Source organism: Centroberyx gerrardi, chromosome 24, assembly GCF_048128805.1.
Source record: "Centroberyx gerrardi isolate f3 chromosome 24, fCenGer3.hap1.cur.20231027, whole genome shotgun sequence".
NCBI lineage: Eukaryota > Metazoa > Chordata > Actinopteri > Beryciformes > Berycidae > Centroberyx > Centroberyx gerrardi.
The window spans coordinates 3,659,297-3,683,712 of NC_136020.1; the positions used below are offsets into that span (position 1 = coordinate 3,659,297).

At 40.1% G+C, this 24,416-nt stretch overlaps 2 protein-coding genes across 2 annotated transcripts; one reads left to right on the forward strand and one right to left on the reverse strand.

The window, feature by feature from the left end:
• Positions 1-2,059: 2,059 nt before the first annotated feature.
• cradd (CARD and death domain containing adaptor protein) lies at positions 2,060-15,350 on the reverse strand. Its single transcript, XM_071915786.2, has 2 exons — positions 14,907-15,350; positions 2,060-3,775 (listed from the first exon to the last, which is right to left on the reverse strand). Exons 1-2 carry the CDS (start codon positions 15,208-15,210, stop codon positions 3,480-3,482), a joined length of 600 nt encoding a protein of 199 aa, XP_071771887.1. The 5' UTR covers positions 15,211-15,350; the 3' UTR covers positions 2,060-3,479.
• A 5,602-nt stretch (positions 15,351-20,952) lies between these two features.
• Positions 20,953-23,437, forward strand: LOC144538139 (uncharacterized). The gene is made up of 3 exons (XM_078282229.1): positions 20,953-22,055; positions 22,965-23,088; positions 23,214-23,437. The coding sequence occupies exons 1-3, from the start codon at positions 21,078-21,080 to the stop codon at positions 23,435-23,437; spliced, it is 1,326 nt and encodes a 441-aa protein (XP_078138355.1). The 5' UTR covers positions 20,953-21,077.
• The last annotated feature ends 979 nt before the right edge of the window (positions 23,438-24,416 follow it).

A 24,416-nucleotide genomic window follows, 5' to 3' on the forward strand; every position in this document is an offset into this window, starting at 1 on the left:
GAAATGAAAAAATCCTTGTTCTCAGGGATTTTAACAATTTTTGGTCTGAACATATGACCAATGTTGGTTTCATGCATCTTTCTTTATCTTCTCCATGATAAAATATTGTTCAGAAAAAAAACAAAAACATTTAATTTCCCTCCTAGATAACAGCATTGGTTAAACCTTGGCAGTGAACATGGGTGAGCTGGACTGAGCGTCTGGAGTAAAAATGGCTCAGCTAAACTCCACTGTGGTCTTCTGAGGCATCGAGGCAGACTTCAACCATTAGTGAGTAAAAGAGTTAAAGACCTATATTTAGACACCAGGTTTCAAACGGTTAGGGGATACTGCAAGTCAGCAGCTGAACAGGTTTCCTAATCCTCCACAGAGCTGAGAATTCCTCCAATTCACATAAAATAACAAAACTTTATTGATCTCTGTGGGGAAATTAGGCAGCTGCAGCAGCAAAGGTAATAGGATTTAGCAGTGAAAAATAAAATAGAATATAAGCATGAAAATAGAATATAAAATAGGAAATAGGAAGGAAACAGTAGGAACAATAAGTATAGTAAATAGTAAAAAAAAGTTAATAGTACAAAAAATGAGTCTCAATTGCTTAATTAAACATGGATCAATATATATGAAATACGTACAGTATGTATATAAGTACATATATTGATGTCTGAATAGACATTGTTCTATTTATATTTACATCTCCAGAATGGTTCCTCTACTTCATACTTTAAATATGTTTAAATTTATACATAAACTTAATTTAAGTAAGCAATTGAGACTGTGAATATTCAACTTTATTGCTGTAACTCTTATTTTTTCTAGTACTATTTATTGCTTATTTTATATATTCTATTTGTGCTTATATTCAATTTGTCTTTTTCCTCAATTAATCTTTTTACTTTTGCTGCTGCAACGATCTAATTTCCCTGATGGGATCAATATAGTTTCATCTAATCTTATTAACATACTGTAAGTATATATAAATATAGGCATATATAAACATATTTTCCTATATTATAACCTAGTTATATAAATATATATATGCATAAATAAGTATGTAAAAACACATGGAAAAGGAAAAGTGTCATTCTGAAAAACAGTGCAGCAAATAATGTGAAATTTGTGCAGTATATATATATATATATATATATAAGTAGATACACATGTAAATATAAATGGAGGTATGTATAAAGATATTTGCTATGTGTATGAATACAAGTATGTGTAAACACAACATTGTAAACATGAAAACACAACATGTATACACAGTTGACCAGCTGCTCTCTAGGTTTGCCCACTGAGGCGTTGGTAAGAAAAAGTTCAGCAGTGTAAATAGCAGTGACCGGCTGTTGCCTACCTGGACTGGCCTAGATTTCCCCAATCATGTCTCTGGGCTACTCCAACCACAAAAACAATAAAAGAGGGGTGGCTGGCCGGCTGGCTGGGAAAGCCAGCACCCTTTAAATATTTTCAGAGTTTCTTAGAAAGAGAGGATATAAACCCGGAGTTCACCGCTTTCCGAGAAACTCATAGAACTAGCATGAGGACATTGGATCTAATCACGTGCAACACTGGAACTGGGCTGAAAACAGACTGTGTTTTTGCATCTTTGTATAATTTCATGAACAAAGATGTTTACTGCATGAACCTAAAAAACAAAACTCAACAGCAACAATAAGTGAACTGAACTGATTTCTTATTCAATTTCATTTGCACTTTACAAACATTTCAACCAGTAGAAAAAAAGCACCCAAAAATCACTTCAACCAAGGCTGTGATCAAGGTTAAATTACATTATTATATGAATACATACATAAAAAACCCACAAGGCACTATAAATAATAGAATTTGCAAGGACTGTAAATCTTGTCAGACCACCTTAAAAACTTTGACACAAACAGAAAGCTGATCTTTAGCAGGGGAAACTCAACCTTGGTACTGGCTGTTGAGGAATTAATGAAATATAGTGAGAGGAGCCATTGTTGCTGTGTTGGCCATGTGGGTGTTGATTGCTTCCAGGCACAATGGGCTGTTGATGGAGTTTTACAGCGCACTAAGTAAGTCCATTACACATCAGCGTGAAGTTTTATTTCTCTGGGATTCCAGGAAAATGTGAAAAGCCAGACACCCAACCACTTGCAGCATGAATACACACATCGAATACAGATTAACGCACGTGCAGGGGAATGAATCATGAATAGTTTAGCCGGAGGATGATTTGAAATCAAAAAGAACATTGTAGGCAAATAATATATATGCTTGTATCTTCAACCAAAATATAAAAAAATGTCTGAGAAAGTTCAACAAACCTCTGCCACACTCACAACCAGCACAATCTGAATGTTTTCTTTACACTTCTTTTTTCCAATCTTTTCTTTTATTTATTCATTTAACTGTTCCATAATGTTTTTTGTTGTAAATTAATTCTTCATTTTAAGACAGCAATGGATCTCAGAGTTTCCCTTCCATTAAATAGGTGTGGAGGGTCATCGTGCCTTACAGAGCCTAAAAGAACCCTAAAAGAATTTCATTAGTCTGGGTTTCAGTGGAGAGTTTTAGTGTCCCATGATGGTCTAAATGCTGTTTCAGAGGCTTTTCCACCCAGATGAGAATAAAATTCTAGGGGGAAACATTGTACACTTGTATTTTTTGGCATGAATATGGTCCAATTTAAAGATACTGAATATTGACACAAAATAAAATCAGCTATGGGCATCTTCAGTCTAATAATACTATTACACTGAAGACATATTCGGCCTTCAAAAACTCATAGTCGAACCATAGTTAATTGATGATAAAATTTGTTGATCAATTACATAAAAAGCAAATAAAAATACAAGTCAGGCAGCATCTGCAGGAAATTCTGAGTGCTCAATAGTGACTTGTTTTAAGATGAGGAAAAATGAATGATTGGTTGCCCTGACCATCCATGAGTAGCCAATCAGAGTCCATGACTAGCCAGTCAGATTAGCCTTGGATAAGTGACAACAAATTCAATAATGGACCCCTTTCAGTTTTTTTTTGGGGTCAAACTTTACAATTTTGTTGTTTTATTAATTAACAAAAAGGGGCTAAATTGAATACAGAGATGTAAGTAGGAACAGAAAGTGGACTAGTGTCTCATTTTGTCTCAAGTGAACCAGAAAAAGTGCTGAGCTCTGTTTCAGTCAATGAGTGAGACAATGTGAACACGAGAAGAGATGAGCTTTGTTTTCTCTTCGTCCCCTTTTTTCCCCACTTTAAGAGTGTGCATAAAAAGGGATTTGAAATAGAAACACCTGTATTTTAGTCCCAAAGATGGCTGACCTCATCCAGTCGCAACAATACCGACTCAGGACAGATTAGGGAAGAAAGAAAAGGAAGTTTGAAGGCTTATGAATCCATGGCAGATCTGGAATGATCGGAATAGGGAAGGGTACATTTTCCAGTTTCTGAAGGAAAACTGGAAACTGTTGGAAGCTGAAGGATGCAAGAGTTCTCCGTCACTGGAAGACTTCCTCCAGGATAGAGGGGTGGATGTCCGCAGCCTGGAGGCTCAGGACGAGCCGGTGAGCCGTGGCTTTCTTCCCCTCAGACCGCCGCCATTGGACCAGGCCAGCCAGTACCTGCCCATGGGTGCTGAGAGAATGGTCGGCCCGACAGCGAAACAACGCTTCAGCAGATAGACCCAAGTCCAGGAGAACCGACTCCCATTCGGGCCCAAGGCGAGAAGCTAGCCGGGACAGTTCGCGGTCCGAGGGAACCTTCTCGAGAAATGCCTCAGGAATGTGCCAGTCATCTGGAGAAAGAGGGTGAAAATTATAAGAGGTAGGAAGAAGAGGGAAGGCTTATGGTATATGGTGATAGTCCAGGTGAAATAGGCCAGATAGGCTAAATTGTTCAGATTTACGTAAAAGCACCAAATTTGGTATACATGTACAGCTTGATTCCGTGAAAATTTATTTATCACAAAAATGGTCCTGATGTCCGTGGTGGCCATTTTTCTCTCCACCATTGCCAACAAGTGGGTTTTCCTGTGTATCTGTTGAACTGAGCATGATTGTTGAAAAAATGTCTATACTTACATTTTGATGGAACAAGCAATTTCAGGAGAACCAAGATTTCCATTTTACTATGAATTAAATTTTCCCATATGCCTGATTGTCATAAGTGGTAAAATGATTATGTTCTCGGTTCTCTTGAAACTTCAAATTTATTGTATTGTTTTTTTATACAATATCATTCAATTTTCTATTCAATTCTCTGACTGCCGCAAATTACCTCATACTTTTTATGACATATATTGGACCACTTTCCTGATCCCGCAATTTAGATTTTTATCATCCGGTAATGATCGGTGGCCGATCGATTAGTACACTCTTGTATTCCTTGGCCATCCAAACATAGGTGTAGACATATGTTCTCAATCCTATCATGGTCAGTTCAACAGATAAACACGAAAACCCATTTGCTGGTAATGGCGGAAAGCCGACTGGTAACATTTTTGCGATGGCTCCAATTCTGAAAGTGTTCAGGGGATCGAAACGTACATGTATAACAATTTTGGTTCTTTTATGCAAATCTGAAAGATTCATGAACATTTTTCCTGGACTGAGAGAGAAAAAAAGAATTTGATGGGGAAAGATGCTGCGACAAAAAATATTTATACTACTAATAACATGATTTACCTATATGGATTTTTGAAGGTCAATACCGATACTGATATTTTTGTATTGAAGGTGCTGATAGGCAATATTTTGTAATGATATTTAATAGTTTTAAATTTAACTAAAACTCATCACTGAAAGCCAAACTAATAAGATTATTTTAGGTTGGTTACCTTAAGGCAGAGTGAGGCAGGATTCATTACAGGTTTGAACACTGGAGCTGCACAGATAAACAAGTAAGAACCTCCATCATATCTCCTGATATCCAATTTTTAATAAAAGGACAATTTCGACCAGATATATCGGCAAACTGATATATCGGTCTAACCCTACCACTAGGTACTTTTAATTTGATCAGGGGGTTGTGCAATTTGGTATCCATTCATTGGCCAGAAACACCCACAAAAAAATACTATCAGTTCTTTCACCGTCAACAGAGTATGATGTTGCAATCTTTCTGTGTTGATAACACTCATTTTGTTTGTTTTCTTTTAGGTCTCTGTGACACAGAGAAAATGTGTGTTTGTGTCTCTGTACAGGAGATTGTAAAGTGTATACAAGTTTTTCACCGCACATAACCTTGGCATCTGTTTATCTAATAAAGTTTGTCCTGCATGTGTTTGGTCACACTTGATAGTCCATGCAACCATGAGAGCTGCCTTTCTTTACAACTCAGTGACCTGCTAGTTGCGTAACAGCCGCAAGCATGCAGGCAAGGAACTATTCACCGCTGTTCCAGGAAATAAGCTTTATAGCTGCAGACATCCAACATCAAATCACCCTCACAGAGACAAAGGAGGAGAGCGGCAGCTACGGTGAATAGAAAACAGGCTGAAGGGCAGATGTCGTAAAAAGATGTAGACGATATGAAGGGATATTTCATTTCCTGTGTGTTGTTTTTTCCTCAGTTATTTTCCTGCTTTCGAATATTTTCACTTGTTTGCCTTTTCTTATGAGGGTTGACAGTCTTCTAAATGAATAAACTGACCTAAGTTCCAAATTACAGTGGAGTTCAATATGATTTGAATGCATAGGAATATTTAAAAATGAAACTTTACTAGTATGTATGTGCATTACTGTGGGAAAGGTTGTGTTAAAGAATCAGTGTAAATCAGAGTAAAAAGAAAAAAAAATCAGCACTTCACCATTAATGATGGTGTAATCTAGTTTGCACATCACATATTCATTCAGAGAAAAAACACAACACCTTGGTCGAAGTTTGGACTGTCCCCAACTAAGGATTTGTCAGGTCAAATCGGTCAAAATGCTATTCAAGAATCAAAACATCTTATCTTATTTAAGGCATGGCACCACAGGTGAATAGGAAAAAAAACAAACCTTTCATCCAATCAGAATGAAAATTTCTATGTAATATATGGACAGAAATGCAAACATATTTTGTTTTAATTGACATTTAATTTATTTATTTTGTCAAAGTAGAAGGATTAGAAGCATCTTATATGTGCAACATCAACAATTTATTAAAGCTTCAGAAGTGCATCAGTAAACAAACAGTGGATAATGAGCAGGTGAAAATATAATGGCTGTAAACTTGCAGAAACATTTTCAAATTAGCTAATATTTAATAAAATGAAAATGCTCAAAGTTCTATATCAAGAACACTTTTTTTCCTTAGTGGAAGTCAGAATGCATTTTCCTGTTTCAATCTTAAGAATAATTAAATAGTTGGTATTTTATAAAGGTGTATACATTTTATAAAACTTTTTTGATTAATTATTTACAAAATACTATGTATACAGTGAAAATACCCCATAATAGATATGAAAAAGACAATAAAAAAGCCTCTGTAAATTACCATTTAAAAAAAAATATTTTTGTTAAGAAGCAGTAGGTCAAATTTGGTGTTTTGCATAAAAATCGCCAAAATCGCCATTTTCATCTGTGGTGCCTCACCTTAAGCGCTTATCTACAGTAGAAGAAAACTAGAAAAGGCTAAATTTTCTGAAGAAAATTTAAAGTGTGCTTGCCGTCCAAGCAACAGTCACTTTGAACTGGTCTTTGCTAGAGTGCTTCTAAGTTGCGGGTAGGGTTTCGCCAGTGGTCGCTACGGTGTTTCTAGGTGATTGCTAGGGTTTTGCTAGGTGGTTGCTAGGGTGTCACTAGTGGTTGCTAGGGTGCTAGGGAATAAAGAGAATCCAAGGAAAACGTAATTGTTTCCACGATTTACAGTCACAGAGTTACGATCATTTAAAATGTAAAAGGTTGCTGTAGCACCCCCAATTGGCGAAATGACACCAAATTTTACAGGTTGGCTGAGACATGATGCACAATTGTTCCAAATTTGGATGGGATAGCATAATGCGTTCATGAGTTACACCAATTTTTAAAACACAGGCCCCGCCCACAACATTTGATCAAACTTTGGAAGCCAATAACATAAAAACGGTACGGAATATCAAAAAACAAATCGCCACTTTTCTGCAGGACGGTCCAGACATGCTATATGGCAAATTTGGGGAAGACTGGACCAAATTTGTAGGAAGAGTAGCGAAAAAACTGTTTTGGACAGAATTCAAAATGGTGGAAAATCTAGTTAGGCGGAAATGGGAGTGGCCTATATGGTTAGATGCGTAATGACCCAAGGAATCCAGTTATGGACCAAACCGTAAAGAGGGCTGTTATAGCGCCACCATTAGGTCAATTGGTGTAATTTTTTAGACCAGAGTAGGAGGGGACAGTTTGAACCTATCTACCCAGTTTGGGAACTGTAGGTTCCCATGGTTTCTGAGCTACAGATACTTTTATGCAAAATGTAGCAAAATCCCATGTAAGTGAATGGGGCAAAAAATTGCATTTAATCGCGAATATCGCAAAAACTACACGACAAATCTTAGAAAAGTAATAGCACACTTCCCCTAAATGAGCCGCACATTTTGATGTCTCATATGTCTATGTACTGTAAAAACTGTAGGAGGAGTAGCGCGCACAACTTTTGTCCGGAAGAAATAGAAAAATAAGAAGTATGTGAGATAATAAGAGTGTGCTCTGCCTAAACAAGCACACTACTAAATCTTTTTTTGAGATAATGAATACTTAAAAAAAAAACGAAAGGATGTGGATTGCTGTTTGTTGCTGGTGCTTGATGGAAAACAACTACCAGTGTATTTGAGCCCTGGTAGAAGTCATGTCTTTAGCCCTGGGTAACTGGGTACATGCAAGTTAAACTGAGGTGAGTGGGTTTGAGTGATGTGTGACATTTGGGTTCACCTGTATCATATAAGTTGCTGCATGTATTGGTTGGCCAAAGTTCAGCAGTGTGTGTGTGTTCTAGGGTTAGACCAATATATGGGGCTTATATTAGCCTTTTGTTAAATATCAGATATCGGCCAGTCAGTGTTGTTTACTTCTGACATGATGGAGGTTCCTCCCTGACCACAGCACAGAAAAAACCTGGAAAACCTGATGTGACATTTGATGTTCCATTTTATTTATTTTTCAAAAGTGTTTTTTGTAAATTAATTCTTCATTTATAGGCAGTACACTGAATACTTGGAATTTTTTGACAAGAAAATTGGCATATTTAAAGATACTGAAAATCAAGTATCAGCAGCATCAGTACAAAAATACTGGTATCAGTATCGGCCTTCAAATAACGATGTCAGTCAAACCCTTGTGTTTTGAGCACCGAGGACATTGTGGGTGTTTGGCTTGTTATGACAGCATATGATCAAACGGTCTGTCACCTTTGGACAATATAGACTTGCCTGCTGTGTCTGAATGGTTGATCTGAACCAAAACTCACGTCACCAAAACCCTCTGCTCTGTGTCCGATTGCTAGACTCCTCCTTTTAGGCAAATAACAGTTGTAACAAGTGTATCAATAGTGTTTGCGATGAAAGGTTATGCCAGGCTAGATTTACACAACACATAACTGTCTGGCTGTATCCTCTGTAACTCATCAACAAGACAAGGAGAAAAATAACTTCAATCATCCAAGTATAGTTTTGACACCTATAATATATCGATAGTACATTAGAATATCATACTTTTATACTGTTGTTTACAACATCTATACGTCTGAATTGTGGTTGTTTGACCATGAGTTGGTGCATTAGAACAGTGGTTCTCAATGTGGGTCCAGGGACCACCAGGGGTCCTTGAAGGGGTTCCAGAGGGTCCCCAGCAAATTGATGAATTGTTAAACTTCAGCATTATTTCATTTACAAGACGTTAACACAATTAGAGAATGTAGATCAATGACTATTTTGATTATAGTTTCTCTGTTATCTCTCTACCTACAATACAGATAGTCATGGAATTCTGGACAAAATCATATCTAACAGTAAAAATATTCTCAGGTTTGGGTCTGAGAGACAAAATCTCCTCAAATGGGGGTCCATGGCCCTAATATGTACTACATTTGGGGTCCTTGATATGAAAAAGATTGAGAATCACTGAATTAGAATATCACCAAGTGCATTTCTTTGTTTTCCTCCTCAGATGAAAGCAGAAATATGGCCAACATTAACTGACACTGAAGAACAACTTGACCAATACTTATGCTATACTGGAAGACTCATTCCGACATTTAGAAAGTCTATTTATTCACTTCAATTCGGCTGATGGAAACGCATCTAATTTGCATTTTATTTTTTGCGACATACCAACATTTTGTGTAAGAACTTGCTTCACAGTTGGATGTAAAGATCACAAAACACCCTAGAAACACAAACACACACACACACACACACACACACACACACTAGGCTTTCACATATCTCTCTAAGCTAATAACCATTATCTTATTAGTGGTAGTTAAGCACCAAATGAGGGCAAGTTATGTGTATGGGTGCTTGTGAGGAAAGGAACAGCCACCTTTTATCACATGGTCCTCCTGTCATCATAACAGCATAACTGAATGCAACACTACATGCAAACAGAGTAGCATTTCAGAGCTCGCAGACAAAAATGTGCACCTGTGTTTTCCTAATGTGCTTTCTGATTTCCTATGATTCTATGAGAGGCGTTGTCCTGGCAGACTGTCTTCTCATTGGACAGATCCAACCCCCTTATCCCACTGAAAGGAAGGCTTGATGTGGCAAGTGCACATGACTGAGTTTAAGCTCTGTGCCATTGAGTCAGGAGTCTGAAATAACATGTTCTCCGGTCCAAAGGTTCGGTGCAATGAAACAGACTTCACATCTTTCCTCAAGATTTGGTTGCAATTAAGAGCCAAGATTTTCCTCCACTTCTGGCAAAACGTGCGCCTTTTCTTTAAACTGCTGCTTTATGAGTATGAAGAGAGAGGGTGGTCTGACGTCAGTTTTGTCTTTCACTTTCATTGACGCAAATAGGAAGACAGGCAGGCGCGCGCACACAGAAACACACACGGATGAACACAATCACCGTCACCTCATATGCACACCAACACGCACACATGCAAAGAACAAGCCCTGAAAAACAAGGCTTAGGCCTGGTACACTTTTACATAATCAAGACGGAATCTGTCAAGGATGATCAAATCTGGAAGTCTTTTTTTTTACTATGCCGAGAAAAGGAAATATACTGCACAACACAAGGTCTAGAGTAGTGTTTCTCAACGGGGGCGGTACCGCCCCCCCAGGGGGCGTTCAGAGAACGTCGGGGGGCGCTGGAAGCAATATTTATGAAAGGGGGGCGTTGAGGTGTTCTTGGGGGGCGTTTGTTTAAGGCGAGTTTACACCAAAGATTCACGACGAGACGAGTTGAAACTTGCAACTACTTGCAAAAGAATGTGGTCTGCAACATTGTAAAACCATATTTCCATATTTGTTTGGCGACTGTTACTGTCTGATCTTATTACTGTGTGGGCTGAAGCGCTGGAGGTTTTGTATTGATTTTGAAAGCTTATCGTTAGCCAAGATAGGAAAGATCTGTTTTGTTGTCATACTGTGAATGACACTTAAGTAAGGAGACGCCCTGAATCGCCTTGCCATGTATTTGGTACCAAATTAAAGGGAAAGTTGTGTTTTTTTTAAATGGAAAAACTTGTGATTGTCAATTTCTTTTTATTTTTGAGATATAGCTGTTTGTTTGGAATGAGCAAGAAAATGCTTATTTAAGTGAGAATTCCCAGTGAACTGCAGCAACATTCTAGAATTCTACTGGAGTCTACATCTTTAATAAGCCTATGAATAAAAGGAAATGTGAAATCCCAAAACGTGGGACATTTACTAGGTTTAATTTGCCTGGAATAGCACAAAACAATGTCAGACCAAACTCCATTCAAAAATCTGCTAAATTAATTCTGCCCTATTTAATGCCAAAAAGTTACATGCTGCATAATATGTGACATAGGCTATGTGACATATGTGACCCGCGCAAATCTGTTATTTGGCATTCAATGACATGCTTTTTAATGATATACCACAGAATAATAATCATACTACTACTACTACTATTACTACTACTACTAATAATAATAATAACAATAATAACATAATAAGAATATAAATAAAGAATAAATATATAGACCTAATATAAATATAATAAATTATATAAATAATAACAATAATAATAATCAGCATAATAATAATCATAATAATGAACAGGATAATAATCAACATTAATATTCAGGGAAGACAATTAGCCTACATTTTATTTGATGGGGGGCAGTAAGGGACCTGGATAATGGATAGGGGGGTGCTGGCCCAAAAAAGGTTGAGAACCACTGGTCTAGAGATAAGTATAAAGGACTAGAAATAAAGGTAAGGGTTAGGGGGTGACATCACATAAATCTTATCAAAAAAGTTCACAGAATTGAGAAGAATAAAAACCATCAGTGCAAGACTTTTCTTACAATAACCATGTTTACATGCACACAAAAGACATGATAGTAATGCAATTAAGGCAATAATGTGACTAAGGCAGAACCCATGTAAACACCATACTCTGATTAGGTTACTGCAATTGCGCTAGCGTAATCACAGTAACATATGTGGAGTACTCTGATTTTAGCAGCATTAATAGAGACCAGTCAGAACATGGACACACTTTCATCCCATTTTTTTTAAAGCAACGCTAGGCAACTTCTCACTTTGTTGGGCCCATGTGGCAGTGAGAGAAAACTGAATTTGAAGGACTTCATTACCCAGAAATCATGTAATGTGGTGTCAGTAAACTGCGGACCTTGGCCATCTTGAGTCTAGCTTTCTCTGGACGGAGCGCTCACTCACTGCTTTTTATGGGGTCTCAATTAGGGGGATGAGACGCTTTTTTGTTGCAGCACCACTTTGTGATTTAGGCTGATAAGATGGGTAGACTACATTTTTACATAAAAATCTTGCATAATGCAGCTGTAAGTGTGATTTTACTGGCATTAATTACATTTCTTTAAGTGTGGTCAAGTTGCTTGTGTGTAGCTGATGACGTAGCTCATGTTGTCCGATACTCGCAATAACCACATCACATGTAAACTAGATTATTAGTGGAGGTGTCATTTTATCGAATCACGTTACTAAACGGCTTAATCGCACTATTGTCTTCATTGTATTGGCAATAGTTGCATTATTGTGCACATGTAAACATAGCCCATGTCTAAATGAGCACTTGGGCCCTTGTCAAACTCTTTTAGTTGGCAGATTGAGGTCTGAGGTGTACCTCAGACTGCCACAATACTATAGAGAATCACTGTCACATGGTCATGTATGTGGAGAGAGGGTATGAACCACAACCTTAACCTGTTTAGATGAATAACAGCTTAATTCCTTGTTTAACTCCTAGGGAAGAGTGAGAGACAGCTGACTTTCAACTCCCCTCATCTGACTCCCTTGGCTTCTCAGAGAAAAACACAGCCTGAAAAAAAACCCAAAACATACTGGAGCTTTGTGGACTATTCTGTACAGAATTGCCTTGTAAAAATAAATGTAACCTCTTCAGATCTGTCTCACCCTGGCAGAAAGCCAATTTCATCTGATGCTGGCAAGTCAAGCTGTTAAAAAGTAAATCCAAAATGGACAAAAAAAAAGAAGCCACATCAGGTTTTGGGCATTAATATGGCTCCTGAGCATGTGACTAGTCCACTGCCAGGATCTCTCTGGGCCTCAAACATCAGGTTCTGCAGCTCTAATAGGGAGAGGCTGCTCCTGCCAAGATTCCTGGAAAGCAGGAGGCAGGCAATAAAAGAAGGGGGGTTGGCTGGCCTGAGCGATGCCCGCCAGGAAAACAAGCACACAGCCCTGCCTGCTCCGTCATGAATTTATGGCCCATAATCGGTATGGCATACCTCCAATTCCCGGTCCACAGCAGCGAGGGACGGGCCACATTCTCCTGCCCTGTTTCCCAACAATACTAGGAAACGACCTAGGAAAGCAGCTTAGTCTTTACTTCATCTGATAACAATAGTGTGTCTGGCCATGCGAGCGGTACTTAAGATTTTTATTGCCGTGGTAAACTTATGCAAGTCACACACAGGTTATCGATTGCTGGGACAAGTTGCACAAAGCCTTGTCTGGTCACAGAAGAGGAGATAAAGCTGCTGGCTAAGGAGCAAACTACATTAAATTTTAGGAGGTGGGATTACGATAACGGGTTGATTTAATTAGGCTAGATTTTATTGAAATTGACAGTACCTGAGCTTGAGAAGCAGTGAGTAATGCCAGATTCCCCCCCTGGCAGACTATAAAATGATACAAATATAAAATAATAAAACCTTCTCAGCCCTTCAGAGGAATAAAACTCTTTGAAAAATGGTACACTAATTGCAATGACCTTTACAACAGGTTGCCATGGAAAGAGGCGTACATGGAAGAATATATTGAATATAATGCTGTGTTAGTCAGTCCATTATTGCTATGTGCTCCGCAGTTTATATGCATCAGTTGACATCAGTTATCAAAGTATAAAATTATCAAAACAAAATGAGAAAGAATGTCAACTGGCCAACTGGCTGAAGTGTAACTATTCTGTGTCAATTATCTACAACCACCTTGATACTTACTATCTCAACTGCTAGCATAATTTGTTCTGGTCCTGTGAATCTGTTTATATTTAAGCATTAGATGTTAAGACAGCTGTGTGAAGGGGAAAAATATCACATCTTCAATCTGCCTTTCAGTCCCTTCAGTAAATTATGCTTGGTTGACATAGCCGGATTGTGATTTTAACTATTTTTGAAAGAGAAGTTAAGAGTTGAATCAAAGTAAAAAAAAAAATTAAAAAAATTATTATTAGTTATTATATCACCAACACAGGTATGATCAATGGAGAGCTTGGGTTGAGATGAAAACAAGAGGCGCGAGTCCCGTAAAAATCCAGTACTGTTGCCAAGGCAACAAAACTCTCACCCAACTCCTTAACTGGTCAGAATGAATACAGTTTCTAATTGCGGCTCCGTCTCTTGCATCTACGCATAAGGGCTGGATCTGTAGCAGTAAGACGTTTTCCAAAACACCACCGGAGAGTAACATATCATCACATTTTGAGGTCATATTACAGTCTGGCTAGCTGAACACAGTCAAACAAGTGCCTCCGACTTGGAATAGGCCTGATGACCTGTTCCACTTAAACCCACGAAGGATCGACAGGAAGTTTTTGGTGTCCACAACCACACCCCTCCACACCCACTGTCAACACTGATCAGAATTATACTCATCTACACTACCCTGAATCTACAAAAATGACACCCCGTAATTGCAGTATATACTATACATGTAGCTGCTGTGGTTGTTGGTGAGGGGGTGGGGGGGGGTGGGAGAGGGGAACCAGCAGCATAGAGCAGTGAATGGGTCATGGTGTCTGATTTTCAGCAATCTGGGTTGGTGCATTAGCCAATTTAATTGCCACAATAAAATGACATTTTAAAAGCAAAAGCATCTTGCCTCCAGGGATTGTTCAAAAATCTGTGGTATTATTGGTTGGGATTTTTATGTATGCCCCCTGGTATGCCATTAAGTAACTACTAAAAACAAAGTTTTCCAGAAAATAAAAGTAATGGGATTTTGATATACAAATGTGATTTGTATATTTTTTGGCATGTATTGTTAAATGGGAGTGTATTATGGGATGGAACATTTGCTACCAAAGTGTGGGGGGCTGATAGCTATCAGGTATGACCATAAAAATGTGACAATATGCCCATTAATTTCAACCTGGTGTTATCTCCAATTGAGAGTGTCAGTGAGGAATATCCAGTATTTCTCCTTAAGTAACTCCATCAAGAGAGTCGTGTTTCGTTTCTGTTCATAAGTTACTTAACTATACCATCTCATAAGAACAACATAAATGGCATGTGCTGTACGGTGGATTTCCCCTTTAAAGCCTCACCTTTTGAACTCAGTCCAGCTGCACGGTGTGACTGGAGCTCCTGCAGTATTTTGTCTCTCAGCCAGCTGAACTCTTCTAGCGACCTCAGAAATGTGTCGAAGGCGAGCGGACCGCGGCTAGGCAGGATATCCAGCAGTCTCAGTGTTTTCTTTTTGTTCGTGATTTGGGACTCAATTTCTTCAACTTGACTCTCCGTTAAAATATTCTCCTGATACATAAATGGAACAACCGTGTCACTTACTAAAATCTGACTTGACAACTCCAGTCTGTGTTTCCTGAGTATTTCTTTGTGCACTGGGTCCATGTTAGCGAACTGGTAAGCTAGCTGTCAGCTTGCTACCTCGAAAAACCATATAACGTCAACCATTATCAGCTGTCAACGACTCGGTTATTTCATGTAAACTAGGTGGAAAGGATTCAAAATTAAAAGTCTCGAGGCAAGCCAGTTTTGCTCAATGTTATTTGGTCCGACTGGAAACATGCCAGCGGAACCAATGTGATGATGAACGATCAAGTCAAATTTCCCCGATACGTTCCGTTTCCTCGAATAGAGACACCTTCACGCCAAAAGGCATGGGGAAAAGTACAGTAGCTACTTTGTAAAACATGACTTAAGATAATTCATGATTAGGAACAACTATTCAATTCGGCATACGCTCAATACATCAGACAGCACTTGTTCCATGGAATTTTTAAATTTTTAGTAGTGATTCGCCTGTTATTTTCCACAATCCTCTTGCGCCAAAATACACCGTGGGGGCGGTAACAAGCAGTATGAACCAATAATAAAACTAAGATTTTACTGAAGTAAAGTGTTGCTTGGTGGATCACCTGAATGCCGAATTTACTAGAAGACCCCAAGAATTCCCCAAAAGCCATAAGTTAGGTGTTTATATTTGTCCATCAACAAGGAAACATTAAAGTGACAGATTTTTGAATTGAGTTCTGCTTGCTGCTTCATTATATGGTGGAAAACGGCGTGTATGGGGGATAGAGTTGCCCCTGTTTTAACGTTAGTTCCCCATCCATTTCTATCCATACAGCTAAAAATAGATGAGTTGATAAGAAGAGATTTTAAGGGGGAAAAAGCCATTAACTCTTTCTGACTTTCTGAAAGTATATTTGAATGTTGTTTATATTTCCCTATGGCAATCAATAATGTTTCATTTTATACTGGTGGTTGTTTCCCTTATGATGACCAGGGGCCTATACTACGAAGCAAGTTCAACAAAGTCAGGGTATGTTTGAGTTAGCCGGCTTCACTAAACCTAACATTGGCGATCCTGATAACCGGTCTCACGTAGCTGGATATCAACTGGCTCTGTCAACCCAGGATTTACCTATCCAGCTATGAGCGCGTTCACATGAAAGAGGCGGGGTTCGTAACAAATAGCCAATCACTTGCAACATGGACAGATCCAGATCAGACAATTCGGATAAGATAAGATGAAACTACTGATCCCCGTGGGGAAATTAGATAGTTGTGCAGCAAAAGTAATATGATTCAGTGGGGAAAAGGACATAGAATATAAGCGCAAAACTATAAAAATAAGTAATAGCCTAAAAATAGGCGAAAATAATAAAATAGGCTAATCAAACAATAAAAGCCATAAACAATAGACCTAATTATAGGATGATATAAGCCCTAATATTTCCTGCTGACATTTTCAACACATGGGTATCGGAAAGAAATGGATAGCTACTAACGTTGGGTTCTTCTCTCAAGAAGAACAAAGTCTTATAATGAATAACTCTCAGCATTACAAAACATAACCTCGAAAAGTAAGTTGTTTCTGCTTCCAAGGCTAGAGAGGATTACTGGAGGAACTGCCCCGTCATTAGGACACAGTGGGCATATTTTTCATTGATAAAATAGTTTGTGGACACATTGAGGCTGTAAAAAGATTGTCTATTCATAAAGTCGGCCTCATGTTCTTCGGGGCTGCGGTAATGGAATATGAATAGCCGACATTGAACCAAACACTGTTGGAAACAAATTAAATAAAGTCAGCGCAATTAATATATGCAACAGTAACTTTAATCCATCAATAATATGGTCAATTAAGTAGCCTACCTGCTATATCTCCGATATAATAAGTTATCATGGAAAACAACGTGATTCTACTGGTCTGTAAACACGTCGCCCTGCGAACAGCACTTCTTACTGTCTGTTCATTCAAAAATAACAGGTTTCAGTTTTTTATTGGGATTTTCATTTGTATATTTGTCCATACCGGGATCCTGTAGGAATGGGGACTCCCTGTTTCAAGAGAGCTGATTGGTCAGAAGGCGGGCCTTTCATACGTTTTGATCCGATACCCTGAACTTAACCTGCTCCGGAGCAGGTTAGCCGTCCAGCATAAGTTACCATGGTGATCTACCCCGGTTAAAAGTGAACCACCTTCGTGAGACCGAAAAGCCAGGGTTAAACGCAAAGCTAGCTCGCTAACCCCAAATCCTGCTTCGTAGTATAGGCCCCAGGACTAGAAGTCATAGTTAACCCATATTTTTTCTTACCATCACTGCCTAGAAAATGTATGTATGTATGTATGTATGTATGTATGTATGTGTACTATACCCATTTTTATGGGTATAGTACACATATAGGGACAAATCAGATTCTTTTACACACTATAACAAAAATATCTTTTTAGGTAACTATCTAAATACATTTAGAAATGATATAGTAGTAATGGTCTATTATCAAAATTGCTGGTGGGGAACTATAAGATATGATATAGTGTATATTATATTATATAAAGATTGACATATTACAATATCAGTGTGAAGTGGAAAGCAAAATATTGTGGCGTCCGGAGTGCTATTGCCATGTTTCCCAGAATGCCGTGCGGCATTCACTGTTCAGCATTAATAAGTTGTGTTAATTAAGTTATGGAAATAATTTGGTTAAAGTTGTTATTGTTGAATTGGTTGTTAAACAGTGTGTGTGAAATTGACAGTTTAGTTGATGTTAGTAGGTAAGAAGTACCGTGAGTGTGAAAGGTAGGTTCAAACGTCATTTACCTGCTATGTCTTTTACATTGCAATTTCTGGAAAATTAAAACTTGTTTGTGTAAAGAACATCTTTAATTACTGAAACCATAAGAACAGCACGCCATTGATTGATGAAGCTTTAACTTCCAGCAATGTAGAAAGTTAGCATTTGTTAAATAAAATATGTTATAGAATAGCTGGCCTAACAACAACTGACTCACTTTGCTGATTGCTTTCATGCTTCTAAGCTAAATAGATCTAGCCTGGTAAGACCATCCTGATCACGTGACCTCACATTCTGTTTCGCTCCACGGATCAGTCTGGACTTCTAGCCGCCCACATCGATTTCCTGAAATTACAATGTAACCGGGCCAATCAGGGACTTCCGTAGTTGATGACGTAACCGGGCCAATCAGGGACTGCGTCGTAGTTGATGACGTGAATGGCGTCTCCCGAAGCAACGAGCGGTAACGTTAACATTAGTAGAGTAAACACAGCCATAAGTGCAGTTATTGCAGAAATAGACTCAATAACAATTAAACAAGAACAAGAGTATGCACTAGCGGAGTTTCTTGGCGGAAAAGACGTTTTTGCCGTTCTTCCGACTGGATTTGAATTTGGATTCACTGATTGGCTGAAGGAGTTTGTCTGTCAAGGCAAGTACTCCCGCCCACTGAAATCGATGTGGGCGGCTAGAAGTCCAGACTGATCCGTGGAGCGAAACAGAATGTGAGGTCACGTGATCAGGATGGTCTTACCAGGCTAAAATACATCCAGACCTGCAAATGAAAGGCAGGGTGTGGTTCTTTGATTTCACTGATGGTGACAGCAGATGGCACAGCACCTAAGCTGGTGCCAACAGAACTAGTTCAACTACATGACTGCAGTGTAGCAGTGCTGTACTCTTTGATTAACTGGTAATCAAGTTGTTAAACCCAACAGGATACTCATTGACATGCAACCTGGTTTTCAAGATGGCCATGGTTGTATCTCTGCAATAATCAAGGCACTGAATAATATAATAATTTACAGTAAAGAAGACAATGTGGCTGTTTTCACTGACACAGCAAAAGCTCTTTACTCTGCGAATCATCTTAACCTACTCAAGAGATTCGATGACCTATAGGATTTGTACAAGACTGTCTGGCCTAGTTTAGGAGCTACAGTAATAATCTGACTGAGTCTGAGTACAGCATGTGCAACCTGTGGCACTGTCTCACCTATTACATGTCAATGGGAGTTCCCCAGGGTTCCATTCTCAGGCTGATCACACACCTGATGAAGACCTAGAGTCAAAACTTTGTACAATAGTTCAATAAATGTGGGAGCATTGGAAGCAGTATCATTGTGACTGCTGGTGTTCCTCTTGTCCATCTGTATGCAGTACTCAAAGTACTCAAATCCTTTACTTAAGTAAAAGTAGCAATACCATAATGTAGAAATACTCCATTAAAAGTAAAAGTCCTGCAATCAAAATTTTACTCAAGTGAAAGTATAGAAGTATTAGCAGTAAAATGTACTTAAGTATCAAAAGTTAAAGTCCTCATTCTTTCAGAGTGTTAAATTATTGAAACATTAACCTGTAAGAAGTATTTTAATGTTGTAGGTCTAACTGCTCCATATACTGTTTAAACTCTAACAATGCAACATATTTTATGAGTTTATTTTATATGTTTTGTATGTAAAACGTTATTTTGCAAAGTAACTAGTAACTATAGCCCTCTATAGTCACTATAGCCCTCTGAAATATAGTGGAGTAAAAGTATGAATCTCACAAAATGGAAACACTCAAGTAAAGTGCCAGTACCTCAAAATTGTACTTTAGTACAGTATTTAAGTAAAGTACAGCAGGATGATGCCGTTTTATAGACGAGTTAAACGTTAAAATATCTGCTGTGGGGAATGATGAGCTGCCTTGGCCCCACGTGACACTGAGCAAATAAGACATCGAAATGCAATCTGTTGACAGGCTTACATTAATTTGATCCTCCGCACAGTGAGATTATACTCTGTCTCCACCCTTGACTCATTAGTGGTAAAGTATTCCCTCTTGAACCTAAACCAGCAGAAGCCACCCCCAGTTCAGCGCTTGCTAACTATGCTTAATCATTTTCACCTGGGGTTGTTCAACTGACACTAACGTGACAAATATCATTTTAGCAGGTGCAAAAATGTTTGCATAAATGTCTTTTTAGATGTTGAAGGTTTTGTTTATGCTTGTGTAGAGCATAGCAAACAGGTGAAAATACTCTAAATGTTGCAAACAAGTCAATGCTAAGAGGCTTACAGTGAATCGCACTAGTGGTCTTAAGAGAGCTTTACAGCACTGACACTTGGCCCAGTAAGGTACTTACTCTGCTCTGAGAGGTGCAACACTGCTCGTTATTCAGCTTTCATTCATTTACATACGTGACCTTGCACCTGATATGGCAACTGCTAGGCAATAATCCAAAACATTGGATTACAGGAACATGGAATGCAGCCTGGTACTTACTGTCTCTTCGCAGAATGTACCTGTACAAGTGGATTCTGCCTGTTGATAATACTCCTACTGAAATTCGCCTACTTCAAACGGTGTCATTTGCCATCTACCCTCCAATCTGTTACAATTATCTGCTTATCCTCATCCAGAACAATAAGGCATAGTTCTTCAGTAGAAAGAAGGAAGTCATTTTGGGTGACTATGTAAAACAGACCAAATGTTTTGCCTTAGGTGCAATCACATTATAGTCCCTCTTTCATATGCCTGCAGTTGAAAGGTTTTGTAGTACTATATGTGTAGTTATATAACCATAACAAAAAAGATTCTTATCAAGGACAAGAGTTTGCTCATCAAGAGCTATATTCTCAAAGTCTTTGAACACTGTGAATCCAAATTGGCCTGTTGGGAGTAAATATATAAATAGTATTTCACTACTAATTTTAAAAGGTTTGATGAGAATAATTCCCACATATTATAATGTGTCTATAGGACAGGTAGAGTCAAATGGTGGCAGTGGTGGCTCCAGGCCAGTAGGAGGCAGCGATGCAGAAATCAACTAGACCAAAGAAGCACCAAGTGCCAATGGATTGTCCAAGGGAGGAGGCTCCAGATGATCTTAACCAGCAGGGGGCAGTTGGTGAGCAACCTACTGATCCACACAACCTTGCTGAACTTTCCAACCTGTTGCGGGCCTGATGCAGCAGCAAACCGTCCGGGAAGCAAACTGGGAGCAGGACAGGCAACGCCAGGAAGAGCGCTGGAAAAGAATCCAGCACCAATTCACCCAGCTCCAGCAGGAGGTGCAATCAGAACGCCGGGAGCGCCAGCAGCCGTTGGAAGGTGCTGACCCCAGAACACTCCTGAGGTCTACTGTGGAGCAGCCTGTACCTCAACCTCTTCTGCCGGTACTAGACTCCCTGGAGGCCTCTGTTGCAGCACAGTCTTCCAGTCTGGCGAGGTTTCCAGGGTGGAAAGGCCCAAAAATGCAGCCGTATCATGAAGATGAAGATATTGAACACTACCTAACAACTTTTGAGAGAATTGCCAGTGCATGCCAGTGGCCACAGGAGGAGTGGGCACTACATCTTGCTCCAATTCTCAGTGGTAAGGCACGAGCTGCTTATGTGGCTATGGACAGGGAGGAGACTATGGACTATGCAAAGGTGAAGAGTGCCGTTCTTGAGAAATTTGAAATAAGAGCAGAGACTTACCGAATGAGGTTCCGCTCCACTACGGTGGAGGCAGATGAGACCCCCAAAGAGTTGCAGACACGCCTGAAAGACCTGTATGACAAGTGGATGGTCCCGAAAAAAACGAAGGAGCAAATAGGAGATGCTATCGTGATGGAGCAGTTCCTGAGAGTCCTCAACCCCGACCTTCCCACCTGGGTAAAAGAACTCTACCCAACCACATCAAAGGAAGCTGCAGAGATGGCCGAAGCTTTCCTGGCCACCCGACGCCCACTAAAAAGCTATATCACTCCCAGACCCAGTCCAGCCCCTCCATCATCGGCTAAGACAGAGGGTGGGAATGGGCACAGGTTCAGGAACTCAAAGCAAGGTTCCCCGAGTACAACCAGCAGCCGGGTTAGGGAATTTAAGCACAGAGGCCCCTCAGTATGTCACTCCTGCGGTCGCACAGGTCACTTTATGGCAGAATGTCCAGGTCAGCAGGTTAGTAAAACATACATGAGCTTTTCACCAGAGTCTTTGTATTGTCAGCAAGAGGAAGTTGAGGAGCTAGCTTTTTATTGAGGAAAAGCCGTGTGTTGCCCTCTTAGATTCAGGTAGTGATCGCACTCTTGTCAGGCAGGATTCTCTCCCTAGGGATGTCACCTTCAGTGGTAAAGTTAAAGTTTGGTGTGTTCATGGTGACAATGTAGACTACCCCTTAGCCGATATCAATATTCAAGTTGAGGGCCAGCAGTACTTTCTATCAGTGGGAGTAATGGGTACACTTCCTTACCAAGTTGTGTTAGGCAGGGATCTGCCCATCCTTCGGGATTTGATAGCCAGGGGGAAGGAAAAGGATCCCAGTGTTGTGAGGGTATGATTGCAGTCACCAGGTCCAAACATAGTGAGCACCACTCAGAGCCAGGTCTAGGTTGGAGTGAGTTACCTTTTGCAGGCAGTGAAGTTCCTGATGTTGAGGGATCCAGACAGTGTTGGGCAAGGAAGAGCAGAATGCAGAGGAGACAGGATAAGGTGAGGGGAACAAAGATTGTTGAGCCAGTTCCAGAACGTGATGAGCTAATGGTCATACCTAGTGATATAGCCCAGCTTCAAAGGCAGGACCCCTCTCTAGCGCCCCTATTTTCAAAGTGTGTCCCTATCTCAACTGAGGTCACAGAGAGAGTCAGGGAGGTATTTCTCCTAAAGGGTGAGCAACTGTATCATCGCAGCAGGGTGGGAGACCAGTTGGTTGTTCCCAAGAGATTGAGGCCCACAGTCTTGCAGCTAGCTCATTCTGTACCTTGGGCAGGTCACTTAGGCCAACTAAAAACCTTCTCCAGAATGGCGACTTGCTTTTATTGGCCACAGCAGATTGCTGACACAGTTCAGTTTTGCAAATCATGTCCACAGTGCCAGTTAACAGCACCAGGTAGGAAGGGTGACAGGGCTCCACTTATCACCATGCCAGTTATAGACACCCCTTTCTCCCGCATCGCCATGGACATTGTAGGCTCACTGGAGAGGAGCAGTGCAGGTATATTTTGGTAGTGTGTGACTACGCTACAAGATATCCTGAGGCATTCCCCCTAAGAAAGGTCAAGGCCCGCCAGATTGCAAACTGTCTAATACAAATGTTCTCGAGGGTTGGGATCCCCGAAGAAATCATTACTGATCAGGGTTTCAATTTCACCTCTAACTTCCTGAGGGAAGTCTACAAACTGCTGGGGATCAGAGGAGTCAAGACCAGTCCCTATCACCCGCAGACGGACGGCCTTGACTCCTCTGATCCCCAGCAGAGGATCAGAGGAGTCAAGACCAGTCCCTATCTCCCGCAGACGGACGGCCTTGTTGAACGTTTCAACAAAACCCTCAAATCCTGCTGAGGAAGTTTGTGGAAGACTCGGGGACAGACTGGGACCAATGGCTCCCCTTTCTACTTTTTGCCTACAGAGAGGTTTTTCTCCATTCCAGTTCCTGTATGGTCATGCAGTATGGGGTCCGCTGGATGTGCTGAAGGAGGCCTGGGAGGGACCAAAACCTGAAAAACAATGCAGTGTTCTCTCTTATGTATTGAAGATGAGAGACAAGCTTGAACAGTTCCAGGAGCTGGCCAACACTCATCTGGTCAGTGCTCAGCAGCGTGAAAAACAGAGCTATGACAAAGTGGCTCGCCAGAGGTTCTTCCAAGAGGGCCAGAAAGTTCTGCTTCTTCTTCCAACATCAGAGAATGGTCTCTTAGCTAAGTGGCAGGGGCCCTATGTGATCAACAGAAAGAGTAGGTCCTGTCACCTATGAACTGTACATGCCAGATCAACATCATCCAACATGACATACGGCTCTGTTGTCCCAACCAACAATCCATTAGGGACACCACCTCCAGGGCTCCAGCTAAGCTGATGCCTGCTCTGAAGCAGGAGGTGGAAGACATGCTTGCCATGGGGGTCATTGAGCCATCTAGAGGTGAGTGGTGTAGTCCAGTGGTGCTGGTCCCCAAGAAAGATGACATAAAACAGAGATTTTGTATAAATTTTTCTAAACTGAATGCTGTTTCTGCTTTTGATGCCTACCCAATGCCAAGAGTAGAGGAGTTGGTTGAGCGCTTGGGAAATGCCAAGTATCTTACAACACTGGACCTTTGTAAAGGGTATTGGCAGGTGCCATTGACTGAGTCTTCTAAAGACTTAACAAGGTTTAGGGTCCCTAGTGGACTTTATCGTTTCAAAACAATGCCCTTTGGACTGCACGGAGCTCCAGCTACGTTCCAGAGGCTGGTGGATGAAGTCCTGAGAGGAGCTGATGGCTACGCTGCGGCATACATTGATGACATTATGGTGTTCAGTGAGACATGGGAGGATCACATTC

Coding starts and splice junctions, on each gene's coding strand:
- cradd (XM_071915786.2), bottom strand. CDS start 15,210: ATGGACCCAGTGCACAAAGAAATACTCAGGAAACACAGACTGGAGTTG. Junction 3,776..14,906: donor AGCTGGACTGAGTTCAAAAG/GTGAGGCTTTAA, acceptor CTCTTTCTCCAG/ATGACTGGCACATTCCTGAG.
- LOC144538139 (XM_078282229.1), top strand. CDS start 21,078: ATGCAGCAGCAAACCGTCCGGGAAGCAAACTGGGAGCAGGACAGGCAA. Junction 22,056..22,964: donor CAGAATGTCCAGGTCAGCAG/GTTAGTAAAACA, acceptor TCATGTCCACAG/TGCCAGTTAACAGCACCAGG. Junction 23,089..23,213: donor ACTGGAGAGGAGCAGTGCAG/GTATATTTTGGT, acceptor GGATCCCCGAAG/AAATCATTACTGATCAGGGT.